Source organism: Aquarana catesbeiana, linkage group LG01, assembly GCF_042186555.1.
Source record: "Aquarana catesbeiana isolate 2022-GZ linkage group LG01, ASM4218655v1, whole genome shotgun sequence".
Taxonomy (NCBI): domain Eukaryota; kingdom Metazoa; phylum Chordata; class Amphibia; order Anura; family Ranidae; genus Aquarana; species Aquarana catesbeiana.
In genome coordinates this window covers 762366674-762388778 of record NC_133324.1, presented here as the reverse complement: position 1 = coordinate 762388778, position 22105 = coordinate 762366674, and the positions used below count along the sequence as shown (strand labels likewise).

Sequence of the window (22105 nt, the reverse complement as noted above, 5' to 3'; positions counted from 1 at the left end):
ACATTCATTTTTAGGGTTTACATGCACTTTAGGTCTTAGAAATTTGCAGAGAATGCTTTTAGTTTGACTATATACTCAATGTAAATACATATGTATGAAATGCTATTATATAAGAACTATCTCTAGATTTTACCTGCATAACTCCTCCCCGTGCTCATACATGAAGGCAAAAGTATCCACTTGTCGGCTGCTGCGTTATAGTACTCTACAGATGCCAAATTACAGGATCCATCATCACCTCCAACAACATACAACATGCCGTCCACAGCACAAACTCCTAAGTGATTTAAAAAAAGAAAAAAACCACAAGGAACATTAAACGTGAATGCAAAGCTAAAAGAAGAAAAAAACGTAAGTAAAATTTTCTTTGTTGCCAATTTGCATTGGTTCTATTTGATATGCAGGCTACTGTATTTAAGCTAAAGAAGAACTCCAGCCAAAATTTGTTTTGTACATTTGGGGAGAGAAAAAAAATGGTCAGCTTTTTATTGCCATCTGTGTGTCTGTTGAGATTTTTCCTCACCTTACTGCTGTATCCAGGAGGCAGGGTTAATTTCCCCATTGGGAACAGAAGTGAAACCTAACAGTGGATCTATCCTCTCCATGCACAATCCAAACATTTAAAATAAATAAATAAAATAGAAAGAAGTCTATTTTAATTTAAGTAGTTAAACTGAACTCAATAGTCAGTGCCCCTCCGAGGTGTACACTAGTACTTGGTGCAATAGAAAGCATCGTGTAGACGCCTCTCCCTATGCCCAGTGCAGGTGTACCCCTGGGGAGAATTAATCATACCCTAAAATAGGCAGTTAACAAATGCTGGTAATAAAGAATTCACTAGACAAGTATTTAAACGGATTTAGCCCACCCCCAAAAAGCGATGAATGCTTGCCTTGGGAGCCAAGGGTCCTTGGTGTGTCCAACTGGGACACAAGTTTTTTTTTATTCAGTCAATCCTAAAAACAATTACCCTTGGTGTGTGCGAGAGTGGTAGAGACTTTAGAACGTGAGTCCCTTTGGCAAACAGGGATTCATACTAATGGGTATTCTTAGTGCAATACATCTATAAATACACAGCAAGCACTTCAACATGGAGGCACTCAAATTCTGACTCCTATCTTTGTATACTCTGTTATTATATGCAACAGTCTTCTGGATAATGGTAAATGTCATGGATTCCCCCTGTAGCCAATATGATGACCAGCAGTGAGAAAAGTTAATGGCTGGGATAGAACTTGTGGCTGAACAATCAAGGAGCATCTGTAAGCTAATATTGTGATCATATCCATTTTCCCATTTGGTCCAGATGCTAGGCTGAGGTTCTCAGTTAGCCAAATGTGTACAAAAGATCTGGTAATGTAGAATGATGTTAAAGTAGACACCACGCTAAAGCTGGATATAGATGGAGCGTTTTTCTTTCCAGCAACCATGGGTTGCGGTAAAGAAAATCGCTTGATTCCCCCATCAACACTGTCAGTATTGATGGGGTAATCCCTCCCGCTGGGCCATTGTGTTCTCCCTGCGAGGGGGCACGGGGAGCTGACCCCGCCTGGAGAACACATAGATTACTGCTAGCGGCTATAATAGCCACTAGCAATAATCGCGTATAAAATCAACATCGTTGATTGATCAAACAACTTGGGTACAATCTGCCTGCCCAAACATGGTTTGAATCTCGGCTGATCCCTGCTTAACAGGCTGAGATTTGAACCGTCTATGACTGACTTAAATTGTTTTGCGCAACTCTGCATTGTGCTTCTAGTGTACACAGTTTTCAATAGATTAAAAATGTATTATCTTATCTATACTGAACAAAAGTCAGCTATTCAAGGCTAAACTGTGTTCGCAGGCTGAGGCTTGTTACACAGATCAAACTGGATATGCTGCAACTCATGAAAAAAGAGCAATACCTTGTCAGCTTAAAAATGTGATGTGCACTTGAACTTAGTGGTCCTTACTGTAATGGCAATAGATATTCTGGTATCTGCAATTTTTCTATAATTATTATTTTTAATATATGTGGTGGAATTACATGATGAAACATACTGGTGACACATCTTTAATATCTGCAATTATAAAACTGCTATAAAAAATACAGTGCATCCGGAAAGTATTCACAGCGCTTCACTTTCTCCACATTTTGTTGTTATAGCCCTATTCCAAAATGGATTAAATTAATTATTTTCCTCAAAATTCTACAAACAATACCCCATAATGACAGCATGAAAGACGTTTGTTTGGAATCTTTGCAAATTTATTAAAAACAAAAAAAAAAATCACATGTACATAAGTATTCACAACCTTTGCCATGACACTCAAAATTGAGCTCATGCGCATCCTGTTTCCACTGATCATCTTTGAGATGTTTCCACAACTTGATTAGAGTCCACCTGTGGTAAATTCAGCTGACTAGACATGATTTGGAAAGGCACACACCTGTCTATATAAGGTCCCACAGTTAACAGTGAATGTCAGAGCACAAACCAAGCCATGAAGTCCAAGAAATTGTCTGTAGACCTCTGAGACAGGGTTGTATTGAGGCACAGATCTGGGGAAAAGTACAGAAAGATTTCTGCAGCATTGAAAGCACCAAAGAGCGCAGTAGCCTTCATCATCCATAAGTGAAAGTTTGGAAACACCAGGACTTTTCCTAGAGCGACCGCCTAGACCAAACTGAGTGATGGGGGCCTTAGTTAGGGAGGTGACCAAGAACCCGATGGTCACTCTGACAGAGCGCCAGCGTACAGGTGTGAGGGGAGGGCCCGGCTGCGTACAGGTGTGAGGGGAGGGCCCGGCTGCGTACAGGTGTGAGGGGAGGGCCCGGCTGCGTACAGGTGTGAGGGGAGGGCCCGGCTGCGTGCAGGTGTGAGGGGAGGGCCCGGCTGCGTGCAGGTGTGAGGGGAGGGCCCGACTGCGTGCAGGTGTGAGGGGAGGGCCCGACTGCGTGCAGGTGTGAGGGGGGCTGACATATACAGACGTGAGGGGGGGGCTGAGTGGGTACAGGAGTGAGGGGGGCTGAGTGGGTACAGGTGTGAGGGGGGCTGAGTGGGTACAGGTGTGAGGGGGGCTGAGTGGGTACAGGTGTGAGGGGGGCTGAGTGGGTACAGGTGTGAGGGGGGCTGAGTGGGTACAGGTGTGAGGGGGGCTGAGTGGGTACAGGTGTGAGGGGGGCTGAGTGGGTACAGGTGTGAGGGGGGCTGAGTGGGTACAGGTGTGAGGGGGGCTGAGTGCGTACAGGTGTGAGGGGGGCTGAGTGCGTACAGGTGTGAGGGGGGCTGAGTGCGTACAGGTGTGAGGGGGGCTGAGTGCGTACAGGTGTGGGGGGGAGGCTGAGTGCGTACAGGTGTGGGGGGGAGGCTGAGTGCGTACAGGTGTGGGGGGGAGGCTGAGTGCGTACAGGTGTGAGGGGGGGCTGAGTGCGTACAGGTGTGAGGGGGGGCTGAGTGCGTACAGGTGTGAGGGAGGGCTGAGTGCGTACAGGTGTGAGGGGGGGCTGAGTGCGTACAGGTGTGAGGGGGGGCTGAGTGCGTACAGGTGTGAGGGGGGGCTGAGTGCGTACAGGTGTGAGGGGGGGGGCTGAGTGCGCACAGGGGTGAGAGGGGGCTGAGTGCGCACAGGGGTGAGAGGGGGCTGAGTGCGCACAGGGGTGAGAGGGGGCTGAGTGCGCACAGGGGTGAGAGGAGGCTGAGTGCGCACAGGGGTGAGAGGGGGCTGAGTGCGCACAGGGGTGAGAGGGGGCTGAGTGCGCACAGGGGTGAGGGGGGCTGAGTGCGCACAGGGGTGAGGGGGGCTGAGTGCGCACAAGTGTGAGGGGGGCTGAGTGCGCACAAGTGTGAGGGGGGCTGAGTGCGCACAAGTGTGAGGGGGGCTGAGTGCGTACAGGTGTGAGGGGGGCTGAGTGCGTACAGGTGTGAGAGGGGGCTGAGTGCGTACAGGTGTGAGAGGGGGCTGAGTGAGTACAGGTGTGGGTGGGCTGAGTGCGTACAGGTGTGGGGAGGGCTGAGTGCGTACAGGTGTGGGGAGGGCTGAGTGCGTACAGGTGTGGGGAGGGCTGAGTGCGTACAGGTGTGGGGAGGGCTGAGTGCGTACAGGTGTGGGGAGGGCTGAGTGCGTACAGGTGTGGGGAGGGCTGAGTGCGTACAGGTGTGGGGAGGGCTGAGTGCGTACAGGTGTGGGGAGGGCTGAGTGCGTACAGGTGTGGGGAGGGCTGAGTGCGTACAGGTGTGAGGGGGGGCTGAGTGCGTACAGGTGTGAGGGGGGGCTGAGTGAGTACAGGTGTGAGGGGGGCTGAGTGAGTACAGGTGTGAGGGGGGGCTGAGTGAGTACAGGTGTGAGGGGGGCTGAGTGAGTACAGGTGTGAGGGGGGGCTGAGTGAGTACAGGTGTGAGGGGGGGCTGAGTGAGTACAGGTGTGAGGGGGGGCTGAGTGAGTACAGGTGTGAGGGGGGGCTGAGTGAGTACAGGTGTGAGGGGGGGCTGAGTGAGTACAGGTGTGAGGGGGGGCTGAGTGAGTACAGGTGTGAGGGGGGCGGAGTGAGTACAGGTGTGAGAGGGGGGGCTGAGTGAGTATAGGTGTGAGAGGGGGGGCTGAGTGAGTACAGGTGTGAGAGGGGCTGAGTACAGGTGTGAGGGGGGGCTGAGTGAGTACAGGTGTGAGGGGGGCTGAGTGAGTACAGGTGTGAGAGGGGCTGAGTGAGTACAGGTGTGAGGGGGGCTGAGTGAGTACAGGTGTGAGGGGGGGCTGAGTGAGTACAGGTGTGAGGGTGGGGCTGAGTGAGTACAGGTGTGAGGGGGGGCTGAGTGAGTACAGGAGTGAGGGGGGGGGGCTGAGTGAGTACAGGTGTGAGGGGGGCTGAGTGAGTACAGGTGTGAAGGGGGCTGAGTGAGTACAGGTGTGAGGGGGGGGCTGAGTGAGTACAGGTGTGAGGGGGGCTGAGTGAGTACAGGTGTGAGGGGGGGCTGAGTAAGTACAGGTGTGAGGGGGGGGCTGAGTGAGTACAGGTGTGAGAGGGGCTGAGTGAGTACAGGTGTGAGAGGGGCTGAGTGAGTACAGGTGTGAGAGGGGCTGAGTGAGTACAGGTGTGAGAGGGGCTGAGTGAGTACAGGTGTGAGAGGGGCTGAGTGCGGATTCAGTGAGATGGCCCGCGGGCAGGCCCTGGGGAATGTTGGTCAGGCCCAGGCCTAAAGCTGTGTAAGGGGCGCAAAAGTTTCTGATGCCCTGGGAGAAACTGCCCAAAAATGGGTGTGCCAAGCTTGTAGCACTCAAAAAGACTTGAGGATGTAATGGGTGCCAAAAATGCTTCAACAAAGTTTTGAGCAAAAGACTGAGTACTTGCAGTATGTACATTTTTTTTGTTTTTTATTTTTAATAAATTGGCAAAGATTTCAAACAAAGTCCCTTCAAGTTGTCATTATGGGGTATTGTTTGTAGAATTTTAAGGAAAATAAAGAATTTAATCCATTTTGGAATAAGGCTGTAACATAACAAAATGTAGAAAAAGTGCAGCGCTGTGAATACTTTCTGGTTGCAGAGTACTGAAATGAAAAAACCAAGAATTGGTGATTGCTAGGAATGTTAATTGTCACTTGTGACATCTTATTTTGGTGCATTGCATGTCAAATAAACTGTTATGTCGCACACAACGGAATGCGCAACTGTCTTGCACACTACTACACACCTCTATTGCACTGAATGCTGACAAACTTTAACATTTGTAACATTGACAGTGGATTGTGGGACTTTTTGCTACACTAGTCACATCTCATTTTAAATTGAACTATTATTTGGCGCCTAAAAAACAAAAAAAAGCAGGTTTCTATGCACCAACCAGGGCCACCGATGGGGGGGACCTCCAGGCCTCCTGTAGGGTGCCTGGACAACAAGGGGATCGGTGTGGTGGGATAGAACGACAATTAGGCTTAATGTACACGGGATGTTTTTACAACCTCTCCTGAACGATTTAACTTCGATTTAACTTAACGTAGTAACCCACGTTTAAAACGTCCGTTTTGCCGCGTTTACAATTAATGGCAAAAAGCACAACTAGTTAATCTTAAGTGTATAAAGGTGCCTATATACTATACAATCTGATTGTACAATCTATATATAATCTGCTTTAGATTTACCAAAACTTTATAATAGAAGGACACACTTCTCTATCCAATCACTCTGTATCCAGTCAGGCAGGCCCTTGCACTATAGAATTGATGGTAAATCTAAAGAAGGTTGAACAATCAGACTGTATAGCGTATGGTGAGTTCTACAGACCTCCAGGGACACACTTCTCCCATTTTCAATATTAGAGCTCTGCTCTACATAGGCTGTTATGTGATCACTCAGCTCTTGGACACTCAATTGAATGATTTATGCAAGATGAATGTAAGGTACAAAACAACTGATCAGCAGAGAAGACACTGGCTGTTTATTCAATTACAATGGTAATCACTGACAATTATTGCATTGAAAAAGTATGTAACTGCAGAGGTGGGCAGCAGCAATCTCCTAGATGGGGAGGGCAGGTGGAGGGTGTGTTTTAATGAGGTCGGCAGCTGAACTACTTCTTCATTCTACTAACAGTTCTCCTGTCCTCTACGACATATACCAGGAAATCCAAGAGGAGCTTTCTATGGGAGAAACTGGAGGCTGAGGTAATGCTTGTCCTAGGATACAGGGAAAGCTTTTTATTCCCTGCAACAGTGCTACATTAACCACTTCAATACCAGCCACTTAGACACCCTCCTGCCCAGATCAATTTTCAGCTTTCAGCACTGTCGCAGTTTTAATGACAATTGCGCGGTCATACTACACTGTACCCAAACTAATTTTTTATCATTTTGTTCTCACAAATAGAGCTTTCTTTTGGTGGTATTGGATCGCCTCCGCGGTTTTTATTTTTTGCTAAACAAATAAAAAAAGACCGAAAATTTTGAAAAAAATAAAAAAGTTTTGCTTTTGTTTCTGTTAAAAAAAAATTTGTAAATGAGTAAGTTTTCTCTTTCACTGATGGGAACTGATAGGCATTGATACGGCGGCACCGATGTGGTGGCACCAATGAGCGGACACTGACGATAGGCACCGATAGGCGGCATTGATGGGCACTTATGGGTGGCACTGATAGGCGACACTGGGCACTGAAAGGAGGCACTGATAGGGTGGCACTGATACGTAGCACTGATGGGCACTGATATGCGGCACTGATTGGCATCCCTGGTGGCCCTGGCAGTGGTAGGCATTAGAGTGGGCACTGATTGGCAGCTGCCTGGGCACTGATTGGTATTTCCCTGGTGGTCTAGGGGGCATAGTTTAGATTGGACATGGCTGATCGTGTGGTAAAGAGTCTCCGTCAGAGACTCTTTACCTAGATCAGTGTTGCAGGGTGTCAGACTGACACCCCGCAACAACGATCGCCGCGATGCGCGCCCTCGGAGGCGCACAGCGGCTCGATATCCTGATCACGTCATATGACGTCCGGTCAGGAATATCAAACCACTTTGGTGCCGTCATTTTGTAATAGGGCGGGTGGCAAGTGGTTAATGGTATACTGGTATATAGGGAAGCTGGACTGTACAATAATAAAAAAGAAGAACTTGGCCTTTAATAGACCAAAATATTGGCAGTTAGAGGGCTGAGACAAAACACTGACAGGGGCGCTTACCATGATCAGCTTTTATTCATTTATGTATCCCAAAAGGAAATAAAAAATATTTGCTGTAACTTCTTATAAAATGTTAGTTGGAGTTCAGATTAAATTTGTTAGCAAAGTCCATCTAAATCTGCTAGTCCAACACTGCCCTCTCCCAGACTGACAATACAGCTGTCCAAAGGTGTCTGCTTTACTACTTCATGCAGAATGCAGACACACTTAGACAGAACCAGGTGAAAAAAAGAGCTAATGCAGCCACCACATCCAAGGATTGGTAAGCTGCAATATGTTCAATTTTTGCTTTTGGGTTGAAATAATTGTTGGGTTGTAATAATTCAGCTGTAGGACATATTTTTTCCTCCTTTGTACATAATTGGCAATTCAAAGTGGACAGATCTTTAACTTATGTATTAAGATAAGAGAAGACTCCATTTGCAAACTTAAAGCAATAGTAAAGTCTTGTTGCACAGAGCAGCCCGGATCCTCCTCTTCTCTGGTCCCACGACGGCACTCCTGCCGGTGCCACCGCAGCAAGCAACTTGCTGTGGAGGGCACCCAAGCAGGCGCGCTCCCGAGCCATGGATTTGTGTATCCATTCACACAGGCAGCCGTGGCTCGGCCCCGCCCCCTCCTGATTGCCTCACGCTGCTGCCAAAAGCCAATTAGAAGTGCGAGTCCCCAGAGAGGCAAGACTCTAGTGGACAATCCAGAGGGGGATCAGGTAATTAGGGGGGGCTGTTGCACACAGAATGCATAAGGCTAAAAAAACCTTGTGCCTTTACAACCACTTTAGCATTCACTTTAATAAACAGTCCCTACTTCTTGAGGACAGCTGGCCATACACTGTTCAATGTTTTTTGTTCATCAAGCGTTGCCATCCATGTATTCATACATTTTATTTGTTATTTTTAATTAGAATTGTTTTTTATTTATTTACTGGTTACCAAGGATGGGTAATGTTTAGATTCACCCAGTCTGTGCTGTGCAATGCTGCAGTGGGCTCACAGATAGGGTACTACTTCAACCAATACATACATTGGCCTATTGTCTGTCAGATTTAGAAGATGGATCTACTAGCATTAACAAGATAGCCAGGTGGCCAAAATAAATACCAGGATGAAAATTTACTGGTGTGGAAGGGACTGTTATGTTTTATTTTGAATTTTGAATATAGAGAATAGAAGAGCCAAGAGCACTGAGATTCACCATTATAATGAAGACATGGTACCTTAAATTGCACCAACTTTGTGCTTTTCTCATAACCACTAACAGGGGATGCAGTTTCATATGTCCATACATCTCCTAGAATCGTGGTACTACCCCAAAATAGCCCTTAATAATAAACAGGATGAGATGGAGGATCATGCCCCAACACTATGGCATTCAAAATCCGGCATCAATGTCTCAATAGAACATATATTATTTTATTAGATCCAGCCATTAAAAGGTATCAATCATAGACTAAGGCCTATGTAAGAGGCTGAAACGAGTCAAAAATTATGGTTGATTCCTTTTAATGGATGATCTACTAAAATTATATATGTTTTATTGTTGGGACATTGTGGTGCTGGATTTTTTTTTCTCTTTTATTGGCAGTTTCATATGTGGTTTGATTACTCCTATAAAAGGATGAGGAAGCCTGATGACAACCTCACAAGATACATCTGGAATGCAAAATCTGACTATGCACCATCTGACAGCCTTCCAGCCTTCCAGTGTCCATTATGCCAGTATATAGCCTGCCAGTATCCAGTATCCCCATGCTGGGGATTCAATCATTTTTTTATTTTTTTAGATTTATTTTCACAATAAGATTGTGGCAATAGGAGTAGATCAAGGAGGGGAAATTTTAGATCTACATCAGGTTCTAAAGGAGAGACGGAGGTCACAGAGTGATACTGATGAAGTGACTACCACTAGAACTGTCACTTTTTTAGATCAAGGGTGGTAGGTAGAAAGAAATCTAGACAACCACTCCCAACAAATCAACAATACCACCAACAGAAAACAATCCAACAAACAGAAAAAGATGGACAAAGAACGGGGTACGGGGGGGGGGCACAAGAACAAGGAGCCAAAGAAACCAGAGAAACTATTGATGGATGGTACGGAAGGGTCAGATATAAAAATCATCAATCTAATTTCCCCCTGGCCCCAAGACATATACAACTTTTACAATGAGGGATATCTTTCTCCAGCCAACGTGATGGATGAATTTAATCTATACAAAGACGTAACTTTGTTCCTCTGTAAAGTATATTTGCACTTCATGTATACCCTAATGCCACGTACACAAGAGCGGACTTTACGGCAGACTTTGTCCTGCGGACTTGTCGACGGACTTTCCGAATGAACGGACTTGCCTACACACGATCAACCAAAGTCCAACGGATTCGTACGTGATGACGTACGACCGGACTAAAACAAGGAAGTTCATAGCCAGTAACCAATAGCTGCCCTAGCGTCAGTTTTTGTCCGTCGGACTTGCATAGAGACGAGCGGACTTTTCGACCGGATGAGTCCGTCGAAAAGATTTGAAACATGTTTCATTTCTAGGTCCGTTGAACTTTTGGTGAAAAAAAGTCCGCTGGAGCCCACACACGATCGAATTGTCCGATGGATTCCGGTCCGCCGAACCAAGTATTCCATAAAGTTCGGTCGTGTGTACACAGCATAAGGGAAACTCCCAACAGGGTAGAGGACGCACATGAAAAACAAATAGATAAGGAGGCACTTGAAATCCTGAATGCATTGCTGGAGGAAAATGCAGAAATAGAAGGAGAGGAGGGCATATATAGAAGGAAAGCCAATGTGAATATCAAATCCACCAAAATGCCATCACTAGGGAGAAACAAATGGGTTAGCCTATTTCTTGAGATGGTACAAACAGACCTGAATAAAGTGGACTGGACAATGTGTTAGGTAATTTGGACAGGGTGTAATCCCCAATCCTCATTAAATTAGTAAGTACGATGCCTGGTAGGTGTGGAGATGCGACTCGGTGTACATCGGTGTGTTCCTTGATCATCCGATCGACAGCGAATACTGCTGTGCAAAATGTAAGCACATTGTTTCCCTGGAAGCCCAGGTTCTGAATTTGGGGAAGCAACTGTCAGCACTGAGAAGACCACTGAGAAGACCCTCCATACTAAAGGAGAGCCAGGAACGTACATGGCATGTGCCGGCAGGGGCCAGCACAGAGACAGGTGGCGACAAAGAGGTACAGGCACTAGGAAAGAGTAGATGGGCGACAGTCAGGAAAAAGTAGAGGGGGAAGTGCCAGGGAGGCCGATCCAGGGCTGGAGCATCCCAATAACTACGCTTCATTAAGTGACATTGGTGAAACCAGTCAGGTACCAGCACTGGAGCTGAGGGACTCTCTTAACTGCCGGGGGAAGAACTCCTCCAGTGAGAGTGTGGTGGTGGGGGGGGGTGAAGGGAAAGGAAAGACGGATTCTGGTGGTAGGGGACTCAATTCTTAGAAGGACAGAGAGGGCAATCTGTAACAAAGACCTGAAGCGCTGAACTGTATGTTGTCTACCAGGTGGTCGGATTAGGCACATCACAGATCTGGTGGACAGATTACTGGGAGGTGCTGGGGAAGACCTGGCTGTCATGGTGCATGTTGGCACCAATGACAAAGTCAGAGGCAGATGGAGTGTCCTAAAGAACGATTTTAGGGACTTGGGAGCTAAATTGAGGAAAAGAACCTCCAAGGTAGTTTTCTCAGGAATACTACCGGTACATCGAGCCACACCAAAAAAGCAGAGGGAGATTAGGGAAGTAAACAAGTGGCTGAGGAGCTGGTGTAGAAAGGAGGGGTTTGGGTTCCTGGAGGACTCGGACGAATTCTCAGTCGATCACCAGTACTATAGAAGGGACAGACTGCACCTAAATGAGGAGGGTGCAGATCAGCTGGGAGTAAAGATGGCCAAAAAATTAGAGGGGTTTTTAAACTAGGCGACGGGGCGAGGGTCCAGAGGTAGAGATAGTCAGCGCGGAACATATTGCAGAGGGTAGTATTGGGGATATTAGTGGTAGGTTGACTAAAGCACAGAAACACAAGGTAAGTATAGTAATAAGTCCTAGTTGCAATTTCGGAACACCCAATAAGAGGATAGTATGCAACCAGTCTAAACTACGTAGCATGTTCACCAATGCCAGGAGCCTGGCGGACAAGATGAGTGAACTAGAGATACTGTTCGAGGAGGATTTGTATATTGTGGGAATATCAGAGACCTGGTTCAACAACTCTCATGATTGGCTGGCAACCATTCAAGGGTATAACCTATATCGCAGGGATAGAGAGGGTGAAAAAGGGGGAGGGGTATGCCTATATATCGAGAATAATGTACACATAAATGTGAGAGATGACATCACTAAGGGAGCTAGGGAGGGGGTGGAATCCTCATTGGTAGAGATCCAAAGTGATGAAGCTAAGGGGAAAATAATACTGGGAGTATGCTATAGGCCTAACCTGAGGGAGGAGGGGGAGACAGATCTCCTATCACAAGCTGGATTAGCAGCAAGGATGGGAAGTGTTATCATAATGGGGGATTTTAAATATCTAGACATAGACTGGGCGGAGGGAACCACGCATTCCTCTAAGGCTCGCCAGTTCCTAAATGTCTTGCAGGACAATTTCATGGTTCAGATGGTAGATGCACCAACTAGAGATAAGCGTTACTAGATCTACTGATTACCAACAATACAGACCTGCTTACGGATTTGGAAATACGGGGCAATGTAGGAAACAGCGATCACAGGTGAATTGGCTTCAGTATAAATCACACAAAAAGGAAACATAAGGGGAATACAAAGACACTGAATTTCAAAAGAGCCAACTTCCCTAAACTACGAACCTTTCTAGAAGGCATGAATTGGGATAAAATCTTAGGAACAAAGAACACGGAGGTGAGATGGGTTTGCTTTAAGAGCATATTAAATAAGGGCATTAGCCAATGCATTCCATTGGCTAATATATTTAAAAGAGCGAACAAAAGTCCTGGATGGCTTAACTCCAATGTAAAAATGCATATAAAAGCAAAGGAGAAGGCCTTCAAAAAAATACAAGGTTGAGAGATCATCATCAGCATTCAGACTTCAAAAAGAATGCAACAAGAAATGTAAGGGTGCAATTAGGGCGGCTAAGATAGAACACGAAAGACACATAGCGGAGGAGAGCAAAAAAATTCCAAGAAATTCTTTAACCGCTTCAGCCCCGGAAGAAGTTACCCCCTTCCTGACCAGAGCACTTTTTGCGAATCGGCACTGTCTCGCTTTAATTGACAATTGCGCGGCCGTGCGACGTGGCTCCCAAACAAAATTGAACGTCCTTTTTCCCCCACAAATGGAGCTTACTTTTGGTGGTATTTGATTGCCCCTGCGGTTTTTAATTTTTGCGCTATAAACAAAAAAATAGCGACAATTTTGAAAAAAAGCATTATTTTTTTACTTTTTGCTATAATAAATATCCCCAAAAAATATTAAAAAAAAACATTTTTTTCTTTCCATTATAAATACCGTACCGGTGACCCCACAATAGGGATAAAACTTTTGTGCGGAAGGGAGTTCAACAAGACACGTGGCCATTCATTAAAATTAGAAGAAAAGAGGTTTAACCTTTAACTACGTAGAGGGTTCTTTACTGTAAGAGCGGCAAGGTTGTGGAATTCCCTTCCACAGGCGGTGGTCTCAGCGGGGAGCATTGATAGTTTAAAAAAAACTATTAGATTAGCACCTGAACGACCACAACATACAGGGATATACAATGTAATAATGACATATAATCACACACATAGGTTGGACTTGATGGACTTGTGTCTTTTATCAACCTCGCCTGCTATGTAACTATGTAATGAGAGGACAGGATAACATCTCACAGGAGGAACGCTGTGCTATAAGATAGCTGAATGAGACAAAACACTTATCAAACAAAGTGATAAGGGAGGAAACGTCATCCTGTTGGACGAGAAAATGTACGAGAAGGAGGTTAAAACGACTGTTAGGTGACAGCAGAACCTATGACAAGATAGACATGGATCCTTTCCCTGAACTAGTGATACAATTGAACACATGGCTAAAAATGGAGGCCTAGTCTGTAAACAGGAATTTGATTACCTTAGTGCTAAAGAATTTAACATACCCAAATTCTATATAATACCCAAGGTGCATAAATCACTAAATAAAACCCCAAGGAGACCGATGGTGTTTGCGGTAAAAGGGCCATTGGAAAAGACAGGAAGGTATCTAGATTCGCTCTTGAAGAAGAAAATGGTGATGAGCCTTAAATCGTATGTTAAGGATACTAGAGACATCCTAGCCAATATTTCAAACCTAACTCTAGAAGAGTAAGTATGGTTGGTTGGAGTGGTTGTGGAGTCCTTTTACACCTAGATCCCTCATGATTGGGGATTTAGAGCTGTAGAGATGTTTCTTAAATAACATTATCTGACAAGTGGGCCCCAAAATGAATTTATCGATTCTCTCTCTTTTGCCCTAGAAACTTTTTTTTCCAATTCCTCTCTAGGTTCTATAAACAGAAAGAAGGGACCTCTATGGGAGCCCCATGGGCCCCCGGAAACTAATGTCTACACCTGGGGCTCTGGGAAGAGGAGACAGTATACACTTCATCGATGTACCTAGGCCATGTACATTCGTGGCTAAGGTACATCGATGACGTGCTGGTAATTTTGAAAGGAGATGTGGAGTCCCTACATAAATTTATTAGTGACTTAAACGATAATGACCACAACATTAGACTCACCTATGTCTTCAATAAAAAACAGATTTCCTTCCTTGATCTATGGATTAGCATTGAGGGCAACTCCCTGTCAACAAGCACGTTTCAAAAAGAGAAACCGGCCAACACGCTACTGAGAGCCTAAGTGGTTAAAAGATGGTATTCCGATTGGTCAATTCCTTTGTATCAAGAGGAATTGTACCAACCCAGCTGACTTTAGACAGGAAAGCATTGACCTTTACAGATGCTTCAGTGAAAAAGGCTATTCCCACAGACAACTCAGGAGAGCTAAACAAAAAGCGGCCCTGTACGATAGAAAAGACCTCCTTAAAAAGAAAAGATAGACGGTGAAACTGACCCATGTCCGGTGAGAGTGATAACCCAATTTGGGACTCAATGGGACACAGTAAAGGATGTATATTATATAGGTTTATGTGTGTGGTCCTTTTGCCCTCTCCACTATAATTGCTCTGACCACCTGTCTGCAAAGAGATCAATAGCAGATGTTGGTTGGACAAGACCCCTCTAACGAATCTAGTTTATCTACTATTATATGAACAGAATGCCAAAACTGCCTCAATATATTGCTTAAGCTGATATAAGATCTTTATCATCCCCAAAGCTTTAATACCCTGAATGTGGAGTGAAAATAAAACCTGAATTTCATAATCAAAAACAGCAAATACTTCCTTTAACGTGATCACAGTATGACATAACACAGTAGGCTTCTTTAAAATAAATGAATAGGGGTGGCTCTATCAGAGTTGAAGATACTTTGAAAGGGAGCCCTCGGATATCCACTCGATGTCCAGAAGATACGCAAATGCACAGCGAAACACGTTGATCTCATCACCGACACAACTTTATCCCCTACAGTGTTGGCGAGCACACAAGGGGATTTTGCGGCTTTGGAGGGGGGATAATCAACGTCACCTTGGCCGCTGGTTTGTCTAGACCACATGTGAAGTACCGGGATCTCTAGGAGGGAAGTGACCACACCAGGTGACACTTGCCAAACCCTACATTTCATTGGAGTGCCTAGATCGTCAAGTCCTAGATGGGACTGGCATGGGAGTAGTACATATTCATTGGATTAATGTTGGCCAGAAGGATATGGACTAAGGACTGAGGACATAGGCTTCAAGGGAAACGGTAAAGTACCGTGAAAATACGGATGCACCGGTTTGTGATTTACCTGAGGTGTTTTCTCCCCATCAGTCCCCACACCCAGTCCCTCCGACACCTAATACCATTTCCTTTCCTTCTCCCTTTACGGGTGATCGGCAGCACTTTCATTTATTAATGACTGAGTTAAGTATATGTTATATACAGCAGCCGCGGCCCTAGAGAACCTTTGATCTATGGGGGCAACTCTCTGAAGAGCAACAGATAGTAACACACCGGTTTTTGATCTCCATCTTAGAGGACGTTTGATAATATAAAGTGAAAATAGATGATTTTGCACAATAACCTGGTGTATGAGGAAAAAAAATCCTCTATGCATAAATACAATCTAACAATATAGACTAGGAATAAATAATAAAGTGCAATGATGGCAAGTGCATAGTGTATCACTGTACAGGTAGATAGTGAATGAATACCCAAAATAAACAATACCACATGACAAAAGTGTCAAGTCAAGTCAAGTAAAGGGACTCTTGCATTTGTTTTCAGCATATCCTGCATGCTCAAGCATACTTTGGACCCATAGACTTCCTTTAACAGCCCCCCTCCCCCTTCTTCGCCACTCTCATATTTCAGCTCGAGCCTCCAAGGGGTTGATACATTGGTGCACCTCCTAGACACACTGATACGTTATACATGCGGCAACCACCGTGGAGGCGTCCCCTGTATCAATTGACTTGGCTTCCGAACGTTTGTTGTTTTTGTATTTTTGTTCTAGGTTTTGTGCTTGTGTGCCATTGACACAGCTAGCGTGCATATTTTGCCTTGCTAAGCAGATTTCGTGTTTCCCCACTTGGTGGCTGCAAGCAGCACCATGATTTTAGATATGTTTTGATACAGTGGTCCACACTTTGTCACATTACAGCCTCTCTTTTCATCTTGTCCCCTTCTTGGGGAAGTTTTTTTTTTTTTATCTATTCACGCGGCTTATCTTTCACATTTTACAAAAAAATTAGGGTGTATATATATATATATATATATATATATATATATATATATATATACATACACACATATATATATATAAAATTGCATTTGAAAAACCTTTGTGAAAATACCCTGCGATATAAAAAAAAAAAATTGCAATGATTACCATTGTATTCCCTAGGGTTTCTTATAAAAAAAATTTATAATGTTTGGGGGTTTGGTTCCATGTAATTTTCTAGCAAAAAATACGGATTTAAACTTGTAAACAAAACGTGCCAGAAAAAGCCTGGTCTTCAAGTGGTTAAATCCAATAATCATTTCCAAATTCAAGTAAACCCTATCTGTACATACCTGCGTTCCTCCTGCACATGTTCATGTCAGCGACCTGCTTCCACTCATTTGTAGATGGGTCAAAAACTTCAACACTCTTCCTCACTAAGGGACCATCATGGCCTCCCACTGCATACAGCAAACCATTCAAGACTCCCACACCTACAAACCAGATAGTCACATCACAGAGTTGATAAAACTAGACCTTCATGTATAAAACAAACATAAATATTAATCAGTAGAACTTTTAGATGAAAACCACATCCTTAGATCTTCATATGGTTAGTCAGAATATTGATCACTCTGTCTTTCTCATATAAACTAGATTGCCAAAGGTATTGGGACGCCTGCCTTTACATGAACTTTAATGTCATCCCAGTCTTAGTCCGTAGGGTTCAATATTGAGGTGGCCCACCCTTTCCAGCTATAACAGCTTCAACTCTTCTGGGAAAGTTGTCCACAAGGTTTAGGTGTGTCTCTATGGGAATGTTTGACCATTTTTCCAGAAGCTCATTTGTGAGGTCAGGCACTGATGTTAAACGGGAAGGTCTGGCTCGCAGTCTTCGCTCTAATTCATCCCAAAGGTGTTCTATCGGATTGAGCTCAGGACTCTGTGCAGGCCAGTCAAGTTCCTCCACCCCAAATTCGCTCATCCGTGTCTTTATGGATCTTGCTTTGTGCACTGGCCAAATCATTTGTTGGAAGGGAGATTATGGTGTGGGGTTGTTTTTCAGGGGTTGGGGCTTGGCCCCTTAGTTTCAGCGAAGGGAACTCTTAAAGAGTCAGCCTACCAAGACATTTTGGACAATTTCATGCTCCCAACTTTGTGGGAACAGTTTGGGGATGGCCCCTTCCTGTTCCAACACCAGTGCACAAAGCAAGGTCCATAAAGACATGGATGAACACGTCTGGGGTGGAGGAACTTGACTGGCCTCCCGACCTCAACCCGATAGAACACCTTTGGGATGAATTAGAAAAGAGTCTGCAAGCCAGGCTTCTCGTCCAACATCGGTGCCTGACCTCACAAATGCGCTTCTGGAAGAATAGTCAAACATTCCCATAGACACACTCCTAAACCTTGTGGACAGCCTTCCCAAAAGCTGTTATAGCTGCAAAGGGTGGGCCAACGCAATATTGAACCCTACGGACTAAGAATGGGATGCTATCAAAGTTCATGTGCGTGTAAAGGCAGGTGTCCCAATACTTTTGACAATATAGTGTATGTTGCAACCATCTATTATGCGCTAATGTTTTTAATACAACAGGAATATGACTGCTTGCTAGACAGACAATTTTAGATAAATACGGCACAATATGTCAAGATGTGCTTATGTCAATATTAGTGTAGGCATGCGATTGTCAGTGTGTCAACGCCAGAGTCGCTGCCAAGGTTACTATGTATGTCACTGTCATCCTCTCTGTATTAACTTAACAGTACGTTTCAATGTCAACATCAGTCTGATGTAACTTGTGAGTATGGAATTAAAAAAAAAAAAAAAAATTCTAAAGCCCGGTACACACTTAAACATCTCAGGTCAGAGCTGCTGTACTAACATCTGATGCTATTGGGCTATTGGGCCGAATGTTGGTAATTTTTTATTGAAATGGACGATGTCACCCGGCATTGGGCCAATGTGTACTAGGCTTACGTAATTAATTTGGTGAAACAAACTCATAGTAAAATATGGGGATATTAGAAGTTACTTTGGCAAGGCAAAAATTTCTCACCTAGGGCTTTTCATAGGAGCATGGACCCACAGGTCTTTTGTAACCACAGATGTTAAACACTATTTTCCACATAACTCTCTAAACTAAAGCCACCAAAATATTACAGGCATATGTAACACATAAGATTTGTAACAACCATAAAAATATAACAGTATAAAAGACACCAATTGCCTACCGATGGCTAACTACTGCATAATTGTATGCCAGATTCAAAGTATTTAGAATACTGAGGGCTGCATGGCAGGGACCTATAAGAATTATTAGTGTGCTCTTTTATTGACACTAAATAAATGAATACTGTAGGCAGGTGTTAAGCCATAGGCTGTACAATTTCACTCTATTTTTATTTGCAGTACCTGCACCACTCCTTCGTGTGCCCATTTCTGATATGTAAGTCCATTCATTGGTGCTGGGATTATAACATTCAACCGTGCTAAGACACTGTCGTGATGCTCCATCATAGCCACCAACTGCATACAGCATACCTAGAAATGAGAAAAGAACATATCACATAAGCATTGACGTTAAACAAATACATATGTTTTAGCTTTCAAGCAATATATAATAACGTGCAAAAACAATATTGTAAATAGCACATTAGAAATAAATTACAATTATTAATTGAAATGGATACAATTAAATTTGTCAAAGTTCATTTTAAAGTGATACTGTATTTTCATTTTGGTTGGATAGGAAATCAGTTGGTAATCCCAACTGCAATCAATAAGGTACAGACAGTAAGAGCTGTACATATTAAGGTGCCCACAGACACTAGATAGTGATACACCATACATGCCTGAACCATCATTTTGATTAATGATTCTTGTAGAAAAATATAGGCTTGTATTGGGTATACAGTGCTCAGCATAAATGAGTACACCCCTTTAAAAAGTAAGATTTTAATCAATATCTCAATGAACACAAGAACAATTTTGACAAAACCGAGTTTTACAGAACATTTGTTTAGCTCATTAAATGAAAGGAAGGTTAATAATATAACCTAGATTACAAAATCTTCAGTTTTACTCAAATTAGTTGATACAAAAATGAAAACACTCCACAACAAAAACTACTACATGTAGTATTTTATATGAACGCCATGATTTCTAAGGACAGCACCAACTGTTCTAGGCATGTAATAAACAAGTTGTAGACATACTGCAACATTTTTCCATTCTTCAAAAACAACCTTTTTTAGAGCCTGGATTATGCTCGTCTCTCGTAATTCCCCATAGATGGTCCCCGATTAGGTTAAGACCAGGAGACATACTTGGCCACTGAATCACTTTCACCTTGTTCTTCAGAAATGCAACAGTGGCATTAGATGGGTGTTTTGGATCATTGTCATGGTGGAAAAGTGCAGGATGACCAAGGACACGGAGTGATGGTAGCTTCTGCTCTGTCATTATAGAGCAGTACATTTGTGAGTTCATGATACCGTCAATGAAATGCATCTCCCCGACACCAAGCAGAACTCATGCAGCCCCACAGAAGGACACTGCCACCACCATGTTTCACTGTAGGCACCATGCATTTTTCTTTGTACTCCTCACCTTTGCGACGCTAAACAGTTTTGAAGTCAGCTCCAAAAAAATGTATCTTGGTATCATCACTCCAGAGTACAGAGTCCCAGTAGTTATCTTGTTTTCAGAATGGGCCCTGGCAAATTCTAGTCTGGCTTTTTAGTGCATTAGGAGAGGCTTCCTTCGTGGATGACACCCATGCATGCCATTCCTCTGCAGTGTATGCTGTATTGTTTCGCGGGAAACAATCACCCCAGTTTGTCTTTCTGCTTCTTTAGCTAACTGCAGTTAACTTCCATAGACGGCCTGGACGTCTCAGTGAGATGGTTGCAGTTCCATTCTTGTATCAATTTTGCTACAGTATTCTGACTGATAAGACCCCTTTCACACTGGGGTGGCGGGTCCGCTAGCGGTAGTACTGCTAGTTTTAGCAGCACTTTACCGCTGTTCAAGTGGCACTTTTCAGCTGCTAGAGGGGCGCTTTTAACCAAAGGGGTTAAAAGCACTTGTGTTGTGGCGCTTCTGAAAGCGCTTTTCATTTAAATGGGCAGGGGCAGTGTAGGAGCGTTCTATAAAGCGCTCCTACACTGCCCCAAAGATGCTGCTTGCAGGACTTTTTTTCCCGTCCTGCAAACGCACCACCTGCCCGAGTGCTTTCACACTGGGGAGCCATGAGACGCAGTTTTCAGGTGCTTTACAGGCGCTATTTTTAGAGCTAAAACGCTTGAAAACGGTATTGGTGTGAAAGGGGTCTAAAGCTTTGCTAATCTTCTTGTAGCCTTCACCTTTTTTGTGTAAAGAAATTTTCTCTCTCAGGCCTTGTGACATTTCACTTCCATGTGGTGTCATTGCTGACAGCATGAAAAGGGACGGGGTTTTCTTTGTTAAGTAATGCCCTTTTTATAATCAACTGTTCGCTGGACACCGGTTTATTGAATAATTACACTCACCTGTAGTTGAATTCTTGTTAATTAGTATTTTGTTGTCTTAATTTTGTGTCTGTAGACCGAGCAGAACACTGTAGCTGGCACCAGGGAAGGACAATGATGTTTGGCTGGAAATAAACTCAGATTTGTATCTTGTACTTACAGGTGAGCTTATAAGGCTTACTTGTAGGTACAGTAAATATCTCCCAAATGTGCACTATTTATGATATATTTACATGTGTAGCAGTCGGTGATGTGACTGGTACATGTGCACTGGATGGCATGCTATCCATTAAGAGAGCAGTGCCACGGCTATGACCCCGGCACATATGCGCGGGAGTGACATCATGGCTCGGCCATTCAAGCGACTGGAGCCTGCGAACCCAGAAGGAAAATCGCGTGAATATGGATTTCTGGTCAACAGCAGAACCATTTTTTAATTTTAACGCAGTTAATCGCTTTGAGCAAGCTTTTGCAAAGCTTTCAGTAAGCTTCGAGCAGCTTTCCCCAAGCCTTTAAAGCGTCCTTCGGCTCCTTTTTGCACAGGTTATATCTTATGATCTTAATGGGAGTGCTGATTCACTTTAAACAAGCTGCTAACAGGCTTCAGCAGGCTTTCAATAAACTTTAAATAGTGATGAAGATTGATAGCTTGTTTAACCACTTACCGCCCATCCGCAATGTACTGCGGATGCGCAGCCGCTGCAGGCAAAGCGACATACCCGTACGTCACTGCCTACTTCGGGGCTTAGGGCGCACACATATGTGCCCGCCCGCCACCCGCTGTGATTGCACACAGCGGGAGCCTGTCAGCAAGTCCTGCCCAATAATTCATGCCTAGGACCTGCTGATCGGCTGTGTGCAATCAAAGTAAACAACACAGAGCTCAGTACAGAGGGAGCGATCTGTAAGTTTCTCATCCTCGCAAAGCAGGGATGAGAAACAGAGATCTCTTAGTAAAAGCAGCATACCGTGCACACATTACACATAGTTAGGCACATAGTTAACCCTATTAATCACCCTAAATATTAACTCCTTTCCCAGCCAGTGTCATTAGTACAGTGACAGTGTATAGTATTATCACTGATCGCTGTATTAATGT

The 22105-nt window shown here is 44.3% G+C and overlaps 1 protein-coding gene across 2 annotated transcripts in view; it reads right to left on the bottom strand.

Moving 5' to 3' along the window:
- The window catches only part of KLHL2 (kelch like family member 2), a 265189-nt gene that overhangs the window by 4855 nt on the left and 238229 nt on the right, over positions 1-22105 (bottom strand). For both annotated transcript variants that reach the window (XM_073606085.1, XM_073606086.1), the window contains 3 exons: positions 18911-19039; positions 16848-16988; positions 134-277 (listed from right to left, as the gene is read on the bottom strand). In XM_073606085.1, coding sequence (XP_073462186.1) covers positions 134-277; positions 16848-16988; positions 18911-19039 — 414 coding nt within the window. The remainder of the gene's footprint in view (positions 1-133; positions 278-16847; positions 16989-18910; positions 19040-22105) is intronic.